At 39.3% G+C, this 16819-nt stretch overlaps 1 protein-coding gene across 3 annotated transcripts; it reads left to right on the top strand.

Annotated features, from left to right (window-relative positions):
- Positions 1 to 4501: 4501 nt before the first annotated feature.
- pigr (polymeric immunoglobulin receptor) lies at positions 4502 to 8085 on the top strand. Of its 3 annotated transcripts, none has more exons than XM_030751608.1 (8): positions 4502 to 4649; positions 5293 to 5637; positions 5727 to 5808; positions 6013 to 6239; positions 7081 to 7174; positions 7261 to 7349; positions 7498 to 7547; positions 7662 to 7747. In XM_030751608.1, exons 1-8 carry the CDS (start codon positions 4601 to 4603, stop codon positions 7743 to 7745), a joined length of 1020 nt encoding a protein of 339 aa, XP_030607468.1. In that variant the 5' UTR covers positions 4502 to 4600; the 3' UTR covers positions 7746 to 7747. The 3 variants fall into 3 exon arrangements, with proteins under 3 accessions (XP_030607468.1, XP_030607466.1, XP_030607469.1); XM_030751606.1 differs by having other exon boundaries at positions 7078 to 7174; XM_030751609.1 differs by lacking the exon at positions 7498 to 7547 and having other exon boundaries at positions 7078 to 7174; positions 7662 to 8085.
- Positions 8086 to 16819: the final 8734 nt, after the last annotated feature.

Raw genomic sequence — 16819 nt, 5'->3', positions numbered from 1 at the left:
CACCTATTTATATCTTCTTTCATTTTTGTCAACATAATTCATTTCTGCGAGCTGTGAAACATCACTTGGTAGGTGTATACCTAAGTATTTCAATAAGCGTTGGTTCCAGTTTAATTGGAATTTATCTCTCAGTAATTTTGGAGGTGAGTAATTGAAAGTTAACAACTGAGTCTTTTGTTCATTCAATTTATAACCTGAAAAATTGCCAAATTTTCGTAAAAGGGTCATTAATTCTGAAAACGTTTTAGAGGGATCAGTTAGATATATCAAAATATCATCTGCATACAGAGCCACCCTACCTCATTTATACTAACCCCTTTGATATTTTTTGTCTGTCTTAGCCATTGTGTGAGGGGTTCAATAAAAAGAGCAAAGAGTAATGGAGAAATAGGGCGTCTTTGTCGCGTTCCTCGTTCTAAAGCAATAGTACTTGAGAGATTTCCATTAATTTTTATTTGTGCTACTGGTTTGTCGTAAATCGTCCGTATGACATTAATACAATTTGGGTGCAAGCCAAAATGTTCATGGACTTTGTATAAGAAAGTCCAACTGACAGAATCAAAAGCTTTTTCTGCGTCAAGACTTACCAGAAGGGCTGCTACTTTGTTCTGTTGTACATGGTCTATGATATGCAATGAGCATCTAATATTATCATGTGTTTGTCTTCTTAAGATGAAACCGACCTGATCAGTATGTATAAGCTGGGGTAGTAGTTTTTCTAATCTTTCAGCAAAGATAGCTGTAAATAACTTGTAGTAAACATTTAGTACAGAGATGGGTCTATATGCTCCACAATCTGAGGGATCTTTCCCTCTTTAGGAATAACAGAAATGACTGCTTCATTCAAATACATCAAATATTTATTTCACTCAGTGACATGCAAATCAATTTATAACTTATATGTAATGTATTTTTCTGGAGTTTTGGCTGATATTCTGTCTCTCTCCAAATTAAATTAGAGACTGTTCATTTCTTTGCAAGTGAGTATACTTACAAATTCAGCAGGGGATAAAATAATAGTTTCCCAATGACATACATGAAAAGTAGCAGTAGGATGTAATAATCTGCAGGATATGCAGGGTGTTAGTTATGAACAGGGCCAAATGCAGGACGCATTGATGTAAATGGTTAAAATGAAAATCAGTCTTCTCTTAGACTGAAGGCTGGGAATCAAGGACCGAACACAGAAATCGAAAACAGAACTGAACCTTACTAAAACATAACCCTTGGGAACTTACTGAAAACTGTAAGCCACGGAACATAAAACTAGGAAACTCTCTGGTGCTGGGAAACACTGGGGCAAGGGAACAGAAACAGACAATCTGACGAAGGGCATGGGAGACAACAACAATATAGCCACAGAAGGGTAATTGAGGGAAGTGGAGACAGCTGGGGAGAGCGAGACATAGGTGATATAAATCATGGGAAATGGGACAAAGGAAGCTAAACTGAGAGCAAAGCACAAGGAATAAAGACTCACAAAATAAAACAGGAAGTGACAATAATAGGGGAGACACAGACATGAACTTACGCAGGAGATTTGAGAGGGAACACTGAGGGAGGAATAAACTTAAAAGTAAAGGGGAACTAGTAACAAACTGAGTATACTTAAAGAGAAAACACGTGAAACAATTTAAACATTAACAACCCAGGGATCACAAAGAATAACAAAATAAAATAAACTGAAGCATTAGGAATTAAGAACATGAGTGAGTATATTAAAAGGGAAAATATACAAGAAACAATACAAACATAAGGCAAACCAAGAGTCTCATGGAATATTTAAATTTACAAAACCTCAGAGTCTAAAACCTCAAAACACTGGGCAACTGGTCCAGGACAATGACATAGGACTGCTCTGTTGAAAATTTGTAGGGGATGCTACTGAGTCAGTTTGCATCCCCTATTTGTTAACTCGTTAAATGTGTAAATTTTCACCAGTTGTGATGTGTGTGCAAAATTTCAAAGGTGTTCAGCCACTCAAAATTGGAATGAATTTGTATGAATAATAATGATCATGGAGCAACACCGAAATATTCTTTATCTAAAGTGCTTGAGTGGAAGAGAACTTGACTTCATTTAGCATCTTGAATATGTTTCACCTCTCATCTGAAGCCATTTGAAGAAGTGAAACATCTTCAGGAATTTTAAAGAACTCCAGCTGTCTTCCACTCAAGCACTTTAGACCACCATCACCTTAATGAGTGAGAGCATAGGTTCTTTAACCAGTGCTTTTTACCAGTGCTTTTACACTTTATTAAAGATATGACTAAACCACATTTGAAGAGTAATTGTGTTGAAGACAGTATCATTAACAGCCTGCATTTTGAACAATAACCCATCTGGCAAAGCAGTGGTGTTACTATCACACCCCTAAGAAATGAATACTAGAGTCATAATAATAAAAATAAAAATTAGGCATCATTACACTATTCTGCTTTGAACTGTATGAAAGCAATGCTGCTTAACGTTATAAATATGAGACATTATAAAGTCAAAGGTATCAAATAATGGGAGAAAAACTAGAAGAGCTTTTCCTCTTATTGACATGCTCATGGTGAAAAGTCCACTGGTCTGAAATGTCCTGTAACAGACACAAATAGATATGCAGCCACAATGTTCAAAATACTACAGCATGGGATATGGAAAAATTAAGCGACTGGCTGGAAATTATTACTTTAGGGAATGTTAGGTTTTACTTCTCTGTAAATGTCAAACTGGGCTAAAAGTTAAGTTTCACTTCTGAGATCTGCCTAAATCTTTCCAGGAAATGGATGACCATAAAAGGTTTTGTAGCAGGAGCAACAACAAAACAGCAAAGGGGGGAGGGGGGGGGGGGGGGGGGGGGGGGGGGGGGGGCTTTAGGGACATCCTTCACAGAGCAAATTGAAAGGACTGGAATAATTGTTTGTTAATTCAGTGTCTGAGGGGGTTGTGCTTTGAAGCTTAATCCGACAAATGAAGACTGGACCATATCCAAGGTTTTCAGGCACCAGAATCAAGTAATTTCACTGCAGCCTGCCAAATGAATTCTCTGCAGCTAAGGAGGGATGTGACTTAGTATGTGGTTGTCAGAGGGAATAACGTTATTGTAAAAAAAAATTTGCTAAGTATGTCATGTTTTTATTTACAAGCCAAAACCTTGAAGGGACAGTCTATCTTTAGGGGAAACAACTCTGTGCTGTTTAGTTAGACAATAAGACTGATACCTCACACAGTTGTATGCTTATATATATATATATATATATATATATATATATATATATATATATATATATATATTAGGGGTGGGACTCGATTAAAAAAATTAATCGAATTAATTACAAGCTTTGTAATTAATTAATCGAAATTAATCGCATTTTAATCGCATTTCAATATTTGACATGAGAAATATTAATTTAAGTTTAGTTGATGAATGAATCAATATACATAAGCTTAAACTTCAAAATTTTGTTCATTTTCCCACCAGTCTACTACACAGACCAATGAAGGGTGGAAGCGCTCCTGTGATAAGCAAACTCCTGAAATTAAAGTTAAGCATCATAACTGGATAGTTTTATTCTACATTAATGTCTCACTTGTTATAGTTGGAAATTAATCATTAGCTCAGCTGTATTCCTTGATGTTGAAATGTGTTATGCTTGTTTTAACAGCTTATTTTGAATTAAAGACTTAAAATTAAACCACAAAAAGGAGAAAAAGTTCGTTCTCCGTTTAACAGCTGCTTTTACACAGCTGTGCTTCGCACTCACGGTTGCTAGGCGACATGAGCTACGCAGAGGTGACGGCAGCTGATATGAAGGCTAGCCGCTCACTTCCGGCCTTTGTGGTGTTCGTGGGCTGCGAAAGACGTGGGCCGGGTCCTTCGCAGGATGCGGCCCCTAATTTGGACATTGTGCGTCGATATAATCTGTATGCCGGGAACTCGCGCACTGAGAAACGTTCCACGGTGCAAAGTGCGATTAAAATGCGTTAAAATTTTTAACGCGTTAATTTCCCCATAATTAATTAATCGAAATTAACGCGTTAAAGTCCCACCCCTAATATATATATATATATAAATCAACCAAACATACTGGTGGCTAAGTAGAGGAGGGCAGTACTGATAGATGTAGCAATTCCAAGCGATAGCAACATCAGGAAGAAGGAACAGCAGAAGCTGAAGAAATCCCATGGGCTGAGAGAAGAGCTAGGGAGGATGTGGAAGGTGAAAGTAACAGCGGTCACCGTGGTAATCATAACTCTCGGTGCAGTGACCCCAAGACTGGGAGAACGGCAAATTTGTCACTTCATAATAAAACATTTTCACATAAGCTGAGAAACAAGAAAAGAGTAAGAGAGCAACTTTCCACAGAGAAGACAGACCCATCATAGAATGCAACATCAGCACAACAGTGAATTAATCTAAAGAGGTGTTTACTACAGTAGGTGTACCAGGCCATTAAACTCTAACTAGCATGTAAGTAGTTAACATCTGGAACATCTGGATCCAAACAAAGGTCACATGACAAAGTGAAATTTGACACACTGAGGAACCTAGTGTCTGTGTCTGTGCGGCGGAGAGCACTTACTCGGAGAACGTTAATCCTGAAGTGGAAACATGACGCGACTCTTCAAATTCACCCTCAGCCTGTTACCATGGATCCCAGGTATTAACTGTGACTGTTGTCATTTGATTACAGAAGTTAGACAAAAACACTCTTGAGCTGTTTTTTCTGCACATAATTGGAAAAAAACAAAGTTAATTTATGCCTATGCCGCCTCCTCCTCACTTTTACACTGTGCTTTTGGCAAATACTCTCGCTAAAAAGTACGATGTTCTTTATGCTTCGCTTCTCTTTACAATTTTATGACTTTTCTGTATTAGTCATTTGTTTAAGCCAGACTAGAAGGTTGTTAAAGCTTACATTTATTTTATTTTTTGCTGGAGCCAGAGAGGGCTTTTGTGTTTTTGTAAATCTTCCAAGCTTCTGTACTGTTTGCCCTTTGGCAACAGTATGTTTGATGTTTATTTTGTCAGGCCTTCAAAAGCCTGTGTATTATAGAGGGATAATCCAATTTTGGAATGAGAAGTATGAAGAGGGAAGTTAAAGCAGGAAATGTGCTTTGTGACAAAGGAAGCTGAAACGATAAATGCGGTACAAGCATTGCTCAAGGCCACATTCACCCACTTCTCATTCGTAGATAACAGGTGTCCAAACGTGAGCAACTGTTCTGTTAAGGTTGCATGACACAAAGTGAGTTTCCCCTCAAACTGGTGTTTAACATTCAATCATCTCCACTTCTTATCAGCCTTCTTCTGCTGGGTAACCACTGTGGACGAAGTTAGGGTCCTGGAGGGGGGATCCATCACCGTCCCGTGTCGATATGACCCTCAGTATGCCAACCATGTAAAATACTGGTGTTGGGGGAGCATGAGAGAGTTCTGCAGCAGCTTGGCCCGAACTGATGAGACCCACCCGACCAATCCAACAGAGGACAAAGTGAGCATTTTTGATGACCCAGCCCAGGCGGTGTTCACAGTAACCATGAACAACCTGAAAGAGGGGGAGTCTGGGTGGTACATGTGTGGTGTGGAACTAGGTAACGGGTGGAAGCCTGACGACGTTGCTTTCACTAAGGTCAAAGTCATTCACGGTGAGTAACGGAGAAAGTCTGAGCAGCAGATAAACATTTCGTGAACCAGAGTTTTAAAGGAGCTCCTTGCATTTTCATGATTTCTGCAGGTATGTCAGTCATGAACAGCGTGGTGAGCGGGGAAGAAGGAGGTACTGTCGCGGTTGAATGCCTTTACAGTGAGAGATACAGGTATTTGATTTTGCTTTGGGTGATATTATTGCCCGTTTTATAAATATTTTGACCTTTAAAACCCTTAGAACTGCACTTAAAGAAGCACTGATCGCATACCGGTTAATGTCACGAACAAGGGAATTTGTGCGAAAACCTTCATTTGTGTCAAATGCTGGCGGACGGTGAGAATTTGCTGACTCCCCTGTGACTGCCTGCCAACAGAGGAAGTGAGAAGAAGTGGTGTCGGAGTGGAGGCTGGAGCTCCTGTCTGTCAACAGGTTCTGAAGGGAGTTACGAAGATGCTTCAGTGGCCATCAGCGATGACAGAACTAGGGCTTTCACTGTAACCTTAAAGAAGCTGCAGATGAGAGATGCTGGCTGGTATTTATGCTCTGCAGGCCAGCAGCAAGTGCCTGTACAGGTGCAGGTAACACCACGATCCTCTACTAGTAAGTTGATAAAAAGCCTTTCATTTTATGTGCAAAGTCTGAAACAAATTACACTTTCACAGCAATGCCTTGCATTAAATAGCAATCTCGACAAACTAACATGGTAATCCTAGATTAATCCTGCATTAGGATTTATACATTTTGTCATTAAGCATCGACAGAGCAGCAACGCTACTCCTTTAAAATCATGTTTGTAACTGCTGTTTACCTGCTAGTCACTACTTCTTTTTTCTTTTTTTTCTTTTTTTAGCATTTGGAGCTGGGCAGGTCAGATATGGCGGGCAATAAAACCAAAATAAGGATAACAGAGTGATCCTATAATTGGGGGTATATTTCATATCAACCAAAAAAGTGAAGAAAAATCTGAATATTTGGTAAAATTCATAAATACAGCCTGTAGACATGAAATTTACCCCTAATTTTAGAACAAACCAAAAGCTGCTAAAATACTAAACAGACCTAGTTTGTGTGATTTCCCAATTTCAGGAACACAAATAAATGATGGCAGCCTATCTTTTGGATAACACATTACCTGCTCCATGTAAATCATGCATTGTACATATAAAATGAAAGCACATTTCTGTGACTGCATGGCATTTTCTCCGTGTCACTTTGCATCTACTGAAATGAGAAGAAGCAGCTTTAAAGATCAATATGTCTTTGTGACAGATGGCAGAGGCTCTCAAGTCTCTACTTGTTTGGGGTATCGATTATTGAAAGTCACCTATCAAGGATATTGATGTTACAACGCCGCAAACACTCTTTACTTGTCGCAGCACATGTACAGAGCTGTTACAGTATTTTTTCCACACTACATATATAATATGTTTATCTTCAGCAGCAGAGTCTGTGACATCCCCACCTACTCCTGGTCATTCTGCTGTGTACGTCCCTCCACCCAAACCCATCACTAAGGAGTCCTGGAACAGTCACCGGTAAAAGTCAAGCACTTCTTTATCTTCACTTTAATGGATGTTGAAGGTGGACTGCCTGCTAAGTCTGCTTTGTGTCTGCTTTCCAGTCAGATGTTGGAGTCTGTAGCGGTGTGTTCGGCTCTCATGTTCCTTGTGGGCTTGGCCATATTGGCAAGAAAGTTGTGGATACTGCACAGTAAGGCAACTTTATATTCCTTTGACTTTTAAATGATTAAGTGTGTGTCGCAAATCTTCTATAGATATATAGATTCATAAGACATTTAAAAAAAACAATTAAATATGTCTGAATAATAATTCACATTCATATATTTGTGGCTTTCCAGAGGAGTATTCTGTGCTAAGACAAGTTAAGGAGATTGAAGTGAGATTCCCTGTAAGCCCCCATTACGATGGCTGTCACTGATATGTTACATTCTATTTAAAAACACAATTATCAAGGATATTCTTTAATGATTAAATCACTCATTTTTCTTTCTGTCACCCACAGGATAATCCAGGGAATGTGAGTGACCTGCAAAATGCTCCTATTGTTTTCCATAACAAAGAAACCAAGAACACACATCTTTACTAAAATGGTTCTCTGCTGTGTTCATTGTTACTCTTTGTGACTGAATGTAATTTTTGCATCAACTTTCCAGACAGAACATATGCTCTTTGTGTCAGTATCTTTTTAACATACCATATCATGTGTAAAGAGAGTTATATGTTCAGCTTCCTGCAATATGAATCTGGCACATTATTATCTTGAGGTCTTTATTTAGACTCTGTGTTTTTAGACTGATTCCAGTTTTAGACTCAATGAAATAAATCAAAATACTTGTGTTTATGACTTTTTATTTACGCACCAGACTCAGTGGGCTCAGTCACTCATTTCAGGTTATATTGAATAAAAATAAAGCCTGTTTTCTAAATGTTGATCATGCTATGTTTCCGTGGTACGCTCTTTGGTGAACAACTTGACGTTGTGACTGAAAAGTCTTCCTTTCCACAGCAAGTTTTTTTTTTTTTTTAAACCAAGATGTTGTGGAGGCTTCAAACCAGGACTTCAGAAACCAGTGGATGATGCTATGGTAGCTACATCCATCTCTTATATTGCCTATGGGTTGAGTTATTGTTTTTGTTCCCCAGATGCACAGTGAGCATGAAGCCATATATCCTTTGTTTTTGTTCTTCAGCTACAAAATGAAATATTTGGCTATGTGACCACTAAATTCCCCACTGCTTAGATGATAACCTGTCGATGCTGGGCAGAAAGCACTTGCTGGCTTTTGGGAGAGTACTCTATGGCAGATCTAGCCAATCAAACCTGCAGCTGAAGCAAAGCAACAACTAGCCCTCAGTTGAGGTTTAAGTGTTTGTGTTTAGCTGATGCAGTATGTGGATTTGGCTCTGTTTTAGTCTCTACCAACTACTGAGAGAAATGCAGTATCTAGTTTGCCACTGAACGCAAATGACTGGGATTCTTTGGGCTGCGTTTGCTAAAAAGTGCTAAAATGGCACTGTAGCAGAGTAGAGTGCAAAGAATGATGTCAAGCACTGTCAAGAGCACACCAGAGCAACAGGCCGTGATACAACCCTATCTGTACTGAAAGGTTGGACAATCAGAAGCCACAAACAATCACATGGAGCACATTCTGACATCAAAGAAGGAAATAAAGACCCACAACTTTGATGCTGTTAGACACGAAAGGTGGGGACGTCTTCTTTGTCCACATGTAAACACAAAAACTGAGGTTCTGAAAACCTTCAGAATCTGTTGTTTACATGCAGACTAAACACAGAAAAAGCTACATTTCCCAAAATGTGTGGACAGTTCTTTTTAATAGTCTTTAATACATCCATGAGTAGAAGTAGTAGTAGTTCTCAGAGGAGGCAGCTGTTACATTTTAATCAAACTACTACAAAGTGAAAATATGAAAATTGGTAGAAACAGCACGTAGTGGCGTAGTGGTTAGCACTGCTGCCTCACAGTTTGAATACCATCTGGAAGGCCTGGGTTCGATTCCACCTTGGCCCAGGCCTCTCCCTCTCTCTGTGTGGAGTTTGCATGTTCTCCCAGTGCTTGCGTGGGTTTCCTCCGGGTACTCCAGTTTCCTCCCACATTCCAAAGACATGCACTTACTGGGTTAGGTTAATTGGCTAATCTAAATTGCCCATAGGTGTGAATGAGAGCATGAATGTGAGTGTGAAAGGTCGTCTGTCCCTCTGTGTTGGCCCTGCAACAGGCTGGCGACCTGTTCAGGGTGTACCCTGCCTCTCGCCCTATGACAGCTGGGATAGGTTCCAGCCCCCCCGCGACCCTTAACAGGATGTGCTTTATCCATCCATCCATTCGCTTCGAATGGATGGATGGATAAAACAGAGCAAAATATAGACTGAATATTGTAATTTGTCAGTGTAACATTGTAAACATAACTAACCGTTCCTTCCTTGAACCACTTGTGATAGATACTGACTGCAGACTGGGAGCACCCCACAAGAGCTGCAGTTTTGGAGATGCTCTGACCCAGTCGTCTAGCCATCACAGTTTGGCCCTTGTCAAACTCACTCAAATCCTTATGCTTGCCCATTTTTCCTTCTTCTAACACATCAGGTTTGAGGCCAAAATGTTTGCTTGCTCCCTGATATATCCCACCCACTAATAGGTGCCGTGATGAAGAGATAATCAGTATTATCCACTTTACCTGCTGTGGTCATAAGGTTATGCTTGATTGCTGTATAATGGATATGCGCAGTGATTGCTACTTGTGGTATGTTTTTTTTTTTTCAGCTCCAACTTGCTGCTTGTTGCTACAAAGGCTAAACAGAAGGAAGATCAAATGCAAGACAGTAAATCTTGTCTGCCTGTAAAGCCCATGGGACAGACGGGGGAAGGTCAATTTAAATTTTTGCTGCTATTTGTGGAACTAGACTTCAGTGTTTGATATTTGAGATCTTATATCTTAATGATATGGCTAATTAACAGATTTAGGTATGGATACAGCATGTGTGAAAACTTGTAGATGACGTTAGCATATTTGTGAGATGTACTTCAGAAAATAGGAAGCAAATGAAGACCGAATGCATTAGAAGGAGTTCACAAATTAACTCTGAAAGGAACAGCATTTTATGCTTGAACTGTCTGTTCTCATACCTAACCACAAACGAGGCTCTAGAATTGTAAATTGAACGAGCTAATGAGACAGTTGAAACTGCTGTGGAGCCCACAAATCAACTAGACCTTGAAAATATTATATTAATATTTAGCTCACCTTCATTTGAAGGGGGAAAACTTTTTTCAAAATTCAGAGTGAAGTCCATCACGGTGCCATACCTGCACCTACGTCCATCAACATCTTTTAATTTAAGCGTGCAGTGATGCTTTTCTTTTGTGTGTGAACCTTCATAAGTATTCGACAAAATTCAGCATCTTACTGACTATGACTCTTTTTAGTTGCAACATTTTTTTGGTTAGAGTAATATCACCAAAGAGGTTAGGATGACACAACCCAGCAACATCTCTGTGCTGATAGCAATGCAGACTTTGGGCTCAAAGGTAACAGTACGAAGGTCACATTTGGCTGTTGCTTCTGTTGCTACTGGCAGAGGCTTTTCAGGAAATACAGACTTCAAATGTACTGATTTGATATATCTGTATTTTCTATTCCTAATATACCGTATGGACAGAATTCAGAATCCAAGGCTGTTATAAAAAACAATTTTAAAATTCTTCTTGGCCTACTTTGGTCTTTTTTATTTTTAAGCATTATCTGGTCTAGTATTGCTTAATCTGTGACCTGATTTTTACATCTCATTCTCAGCCAGAAAAGAACATTTAATAATTTTAATGAGTGTAATTACTACTTAAGTCACCAACTTGGAAATAATTCATAACAACTTGCTAATATTTTTAGCTCCTTATCCTCACAAATAATTAAACCGTGGCAATATGTGATAGGATTTTGAATACATAATGAAAGCTAGTTACATGCATCACCATTCTCTGATGTCAAATTTTAAAAAAGGAGCCAAATGAGAATAAAAGGATGGCTTAAAAAAGTGAGTTTGTGGAACAAAGGCCAAGAAATATGAGAAACAACACTAAGAATAACTGATGAGCCCAGGCAAACGGACAACTGGGCACAATCAGCTGGAAAATTACTTTGGAGTTTCTGGCTTTAACCTCACAATTCCTTGAAACCAGGTCAAAGCGGTGGTCGAGCAGCCAAAAAAATATGGTGTGAAACTAAGTGAATACGGTTTGGGTCAGCTGAGAAGCTGGGGTGTTCACCCCCAGCCCGTAGGCCTAGGTGGAGCTTTCACATGTGAATGATAATGACATCCACCCTTCCAGCTTTGTGCCGCCGAAATGTCCGTGTGCTCACAGGGCTGAAAATCTGTTTTTTCATGCATGCACCATTTGAGCACTGGGCTTTTACTGCAGCAAAATTATCAGCAAATAAGTGTGGAAAGTTGTGTAATAGATAAGCTACCATAGCTGCTCCACTTATGTAACGTAACAGGGTGTTCCATTCGCCACCGTTTCTGTTTGAATTAACACTTTGTAGGCGCTGAATGCAGCTCTGAACGTTAAAATAAAACAGAAAAAGAGAGGCGCAAAACACTGGCTGGCAGAAAGGCAGGCAGAAGAGACACAAGGCTAAAGTTGACACTAACAGAAATGGAAAAAAAACCCTAAATACTGGAGGTGAAGCAGCACTGTTACTGTTCAGTATGCAGCTTCAACTTTTGTGTATTTACTGAGTTACACTATTCAGTTGGACTGTCCTGTGTGTTCTGTTCTACTATAATTTATTGTGGTCTGTTCTACTCTCTGTTGCTCAGTCAGTTGTAGCACAGCATCACCACTGTCTTGTCTCCACTGTGTTTCAGGGGCTTCATCATTAATCTTAATGCATTCAAGCGGAATCCATTCTGCCACTAGATGGAGGTCAATGCTGTATGAAATATGTTCTTTTCATTACATATTGTGGGTGTATCTATTCTGTGTGTGTGCGTCTGTTCATGCACGGAAATATTTCTTTGTTTTTATGACACAATCTGTGGGAAGTGAAGAAAAGCAAGAGGCTACTGCCATTCCCCACAGAGTTCTGCACAGAAAAACCCACGATCTTATCTTAAAAAAATGCATTTGGGTGTGCCTGTGTTTCATTCAGCATAACAACATTTCAGTTCATTTTGATGTCTATGTGCTTTTGAAATTACATTTCAGTAACCATCCTCTCGGCCGTTGCCATTTGAGGACATTGAAAATCAATACATTTGTACTCAGATGCTTCTGATAAAAAGGCATGAGTTGGAAACAAGGGTCAGGCTTAAGGATAGGATACTGCTATGTGACAATGTGTATGAAGGCCAAGCCTGCACAAGCACACAACTCTGTTTAAAAAAAAAAAAAAGCAGTGTAAAAATGTGACTAAATTCTCTCGTGTTTGCAGTTGTACCTGAGGGCGCAAAGATCAAGCCTTCTCACACAGGTTTTGTGTGCAAAGATTTCTCTGCTGTCTGAATCTTTTCATGATGTTTTCAGTGAAGATGATTAAATTATATACAGCTTTTTTTTTTTTAAAGTATTATTATTTTTAAAGGGATGAATGCATATTTCTTTTTTAGCATATTGTAATCAATAATTTAGACACCGACCAGGTGCATTGCAAATTGCAGTGGACTTAGTCAGAAGCACAATTTTACTCAGTGTTTCTATAGTGATGGAAGCTTAAAAATAACACAAAACTGTCTGAAAAGGGACCTAGTTATCCTATCACTCAATGAGAACACATGACTTGGCCTGAAATAAGGGCTCTGGGTGATTGTGCTGTGGCACTGCGGATCTGAACTCCTCCAAGTGCATCTCACATCTGCACTCTTTAGCAGTTATTATCCATTGCATCTCCATCTGTTTTATGTGAGGATGCCAAGATGTGGAAAAACATATACTATAGTTCTCTTTTGCTTTTTGCTTTGCCTTCAAGGCCCCAGTGTATTTCATTTTATACTGTAAGAATGCGTAATGTCCAAGGATGTTTTATTACAGCTAAGAGAAAAAGGCTGCGCACCTTGAGAAAGAGATGAGCTCTTTTATAATGGACAATAAGGCCAGGGAAGGACATAGCCAACATAGTGTTATTCAAGATGAGTGCAATATATTCTTGAAAATAAAGGAAAAAAAATGTTGTCGGTATGCCGGAGAATAACAAAATAATGTGAAGCTGAACCCTGTAAATGGATTTGGTTTGCTTTCTCTTTATCCTCTTTTCCTCCTGCTTCGACAGTGTTTTCTCCTTCTTTTCACCATCTATCTGTATTATTGAACATGCAGTGGAGGCATTCAGATTTGCAGGAGAACTGATGAGCTTTTTCTAGCTGCTCAAGGGACACCATGGCTGCACAATGCAACATAATTTTAAACAGTACATTCAGCATTTATGAAAGTCATTCCAGAGGTCACAGAAATTCGAGTTATTTCAGTCTATTTATAAATTCTCTTTTAATTATATGCCCGTCAATATCTGAATGCCTTAAATGTTTGTGTGACAGTGCATCCTTGGCCTTGGGGTCTTGAGGTCTTGGGATCTTGGGGTCTTCACCTCGGGGAGGAAAAAAGATGAATTAAAAAAAAGAGTCAATAAATGGAATTAACTCACTTGGTATTTCCATCCCCTGAAGACTTTGGCACTCAGGTTGCTTTGTCCAGCCACAATAATCTCATTTCTTGGGGTCTAATGTAAAATAATAGCATTCATTCCAGTTAGCTGTGACTCAGGATGTTTCGTAACAATAGTAAAGTGTGCTGCAAGAGCTCCTTCATATTTTTCATGTAACACAGACACACACAAAAAAAGGAAAAAAAAAAGATGGAAGGCACAACAACAGAAAAATGAATAGCAGCTTTTATGATTCAAACCGTGCACCCGTACCGAGCCATTTCAAACTAATATTTATACGCTGTGAACATTTATTTGTGTTATAGACCGTAAAAATCCTTAGCACATAATTGCACTATAATTAGCAGCAAGCTACTGCTAATCATTTTGAGTTCTTCTGACATCTGACTGAGGTTAAGCTGGTTTTCTTTAATGGTCGCAGAATAGCTGCTTTCCCCTGAAACTGCCGGGAGAAACGAGGCAGGTTTGAGCATGTTAGTGATGGGCTACGCCAGAGTTCAGCCCCTTCAACAATGAGCATTGTGATTTTAAATGTCACTGCCAGCATGGAGCAGCATTCCTGCGATGTAGTCCAATTGGGTCAAGAAGCATTGTGTCCTCATCATCTGCAGAAAATGCACAGTGATAAGAACGGGCACTGAGGGCTGACAGAAGCCAATGCCGCATATAATGTGAGCTATCTCGACTTCCCAGAAAAATATAGAATAAATATAGAAAATTCTAAGATTTGACACTTGTTTCATTATTATGTTTTCACTGCTTCCACCAAAGTCAGAAAATAAGTTGCTTTTAGCTGATACAAAGTGCACAAAATGGAATTAACTGAGTAAAAAGAGCGCGATAAATGCCTTCCGGTCCAGCTGATATCTATATGCACGAGAAGGCAATGACATCGAATGACACAAATTATCTGTAAAGCTTTTATTGAAGTTTAAAACCAATAACAGTTATCTCTCAACAGTTATTTAGAGATAACTGTTACTTCTGTCGGCCTCGTTAACAAGTCACATTTGAAGTCCTAACGGTAATGGTGGATCTCAGATTACTATCAAATATATATATGAATCTCTGATATTGGTTATTTGCATATTAAAACCTTTCTGCTCTAGAAGTATGACTCAGTTGTTAGGGACTGTGCACAGTTAAAGAATGCTTTACCAGACCCCTGAGATAATCTGCATTTCAAACTGACTCAGCTGTAGGTCTGCAGCTTTAAATTTGTTTTTCAGTTATTGTAAGAGTGTAATTTTATCATGCACTGCACATCATAAAATATAAGTGGAGTTTTGTTGGATAATTATCTTCCTCTGTTGAAGGGAAGATGCTGGGGGAAACAGAAGTGCATACAGGGATCAATATCTATTTCATGCTTCTATATTACCATTGGCACTGTACAATTTATTGGTGTTACAGCTCAATTTTGACCTGCTCACAGAGCATAGGGGGATATTAAGGTGAGCTCGGTCATCTAGAGGCTGATGATGTCCATGGGTTTTATGTTGCAGACAGAATCATTTTCAGCACTGACTCATATGTACAGCTCGTGCCCAGCAGGAGCCTAATGTTTTCTGGGTGAGTGTATTTTCTGTAGTCCTCTTGTTTCACTTTCAGTTCAGACTTCTGTGGTTGTTCTGAAACAGCTGGAAGGATAATCGTGGGTTTTTATCCACATGGTTGTTGGTGCCAGATGGACTAGTCTGAGTATTTCAGAAACTGCTGGGATTTTCCTGCATAACCATCTCTAGGTTTAACAGAGTATGATCCAAAAGAGGGAAAATATCCAGTGAGCAGCAGTTTTCTAGGCGAAAATGCCTCAGTGATGATAGAGAACAGAGGAGAATGGCCAGATTGCTTTGAGTGGCTGGCTCGTGACAACCAAGGTATGCAAAAGAGCATCTCTGAATGCACAATACGCCAAACCTTGATGGGCTACAGCAGCAAAAGACTGCACTGGGTGCCACTACTGTCAGCTAAGTACAGGAAACTGAGGCTATAGTCCGCAGTGGCTCACCAAATCTGGACAATAGAGGTTTGGTAAAATGCTGACTGCTGCCACATTTGGATGGTTGGGTCAGAATATGGTGTAAAAAACATGAAAGCACGGATCCATCCTGCCTTGTACCAATGGTTCAGGCTGCTGCTGGTGGTCTAATGGTGTGAAGGATATTTTTTTTTTTTTAGCACACTTGTGGCTCCTAAGCCTCAACTGAGCATCATTTTAATTTTAAAGGACACAGCCTAACTTGGTACTGTTCCTGAACATGTCCATTCCTTTATAACAACATTATTCCCATCTTGTGATGACTGCTTCCAGCTCGATAGCACTCCATGTCACAAAGCTCAGATCATCTCCACCTGGTTTCTTGAACATAACAGTAAGTTCACTGCCCTCAGATGCTCTCCACAGTCACCAGATCGCAGTCCAGCAGAGGCATCTTTGGGATGAGGTGGAATGGGAGATTGACATCAAGGATGGCTAACAGATCTGCAGCAACTGTGTGATGCTGTCATGTCAATATGGACCAAAAGCTTTGTAGAATGTTTCCAGCTCCTTGTTGAATCTAAGCCAGAAAGTCTTTCAGGAGTTACAAACAAATATTAAAACATACAAGAAAACATCTGAAAGGCCCAAAAAACAGGAAAAAGAAAATAAAAGACAACAAAAGATTATTGTGTATATTGTACACAAACTCTGGACATCTGACTTTTACTGGACTTCAGCACCAACATTGCATCATTAAAGACAGTTGCATTATGGTGCCTACACAGACCTATGTGTAAGAATATTCATGAGACTCAACAGAAATAAATGGAATTTAGGTTTCATAAAACCATAAGAGGAGGTCTTTTTGATACCTCCAGCTGTTTGCATGAATAAATACCCACAGCATCAAAAAGTTTCCTATAGGATCAAAGGAAAAGGCTTTTGCACATTAGCAGCACAACAGCATTAAGTTAATTAATTATTCACAGCTATTAG

This window comes from Archocentrus centrarchus, chromosome 17 (genome assembly GCF_007364275.1).
Source record: "Archocentrus centrarchus isolate MPI-CPG fArcCen1 chromosome 17, fArcCen1, whole genome shotgun sequence".
Lineage (NCBI taxonomy): Eukaryota > Metazoa > Chordata > Actinopteri > Cichliformes > Cichlidae > Archocentrus > Archocentrus centrarchus.
The sequence above is the reverse complement of the archived record's forward strand: the minus strand, read 5'-3'. Positions and strand labels throughout refer to the sequence as shown.

Bases quoted from the DNA above. Each gene is read 5' to 3' on its own strand.
- pigr (XM_030751606.1), top strand. From the start codon at position 4,601: ATGACGCGACTCTTCAAATTCACCCTCAGCCTGTTACCATGGATCCCA. The intron at 5,638-5,726 runs GTGAGTAACGGA...TGATTTCTGCAG, and splicing joins TAAGGTCAAAGTCATTCACG to GTATGTCAGTCATGAACAGC. The intron at 7,548-7,661 runs GTAAGCCCCCAT...TGTCACCCACAG, and splicing joins AGATTGAAGTGAGATTCCCT to GATAATCCAGGGAATGTGAG.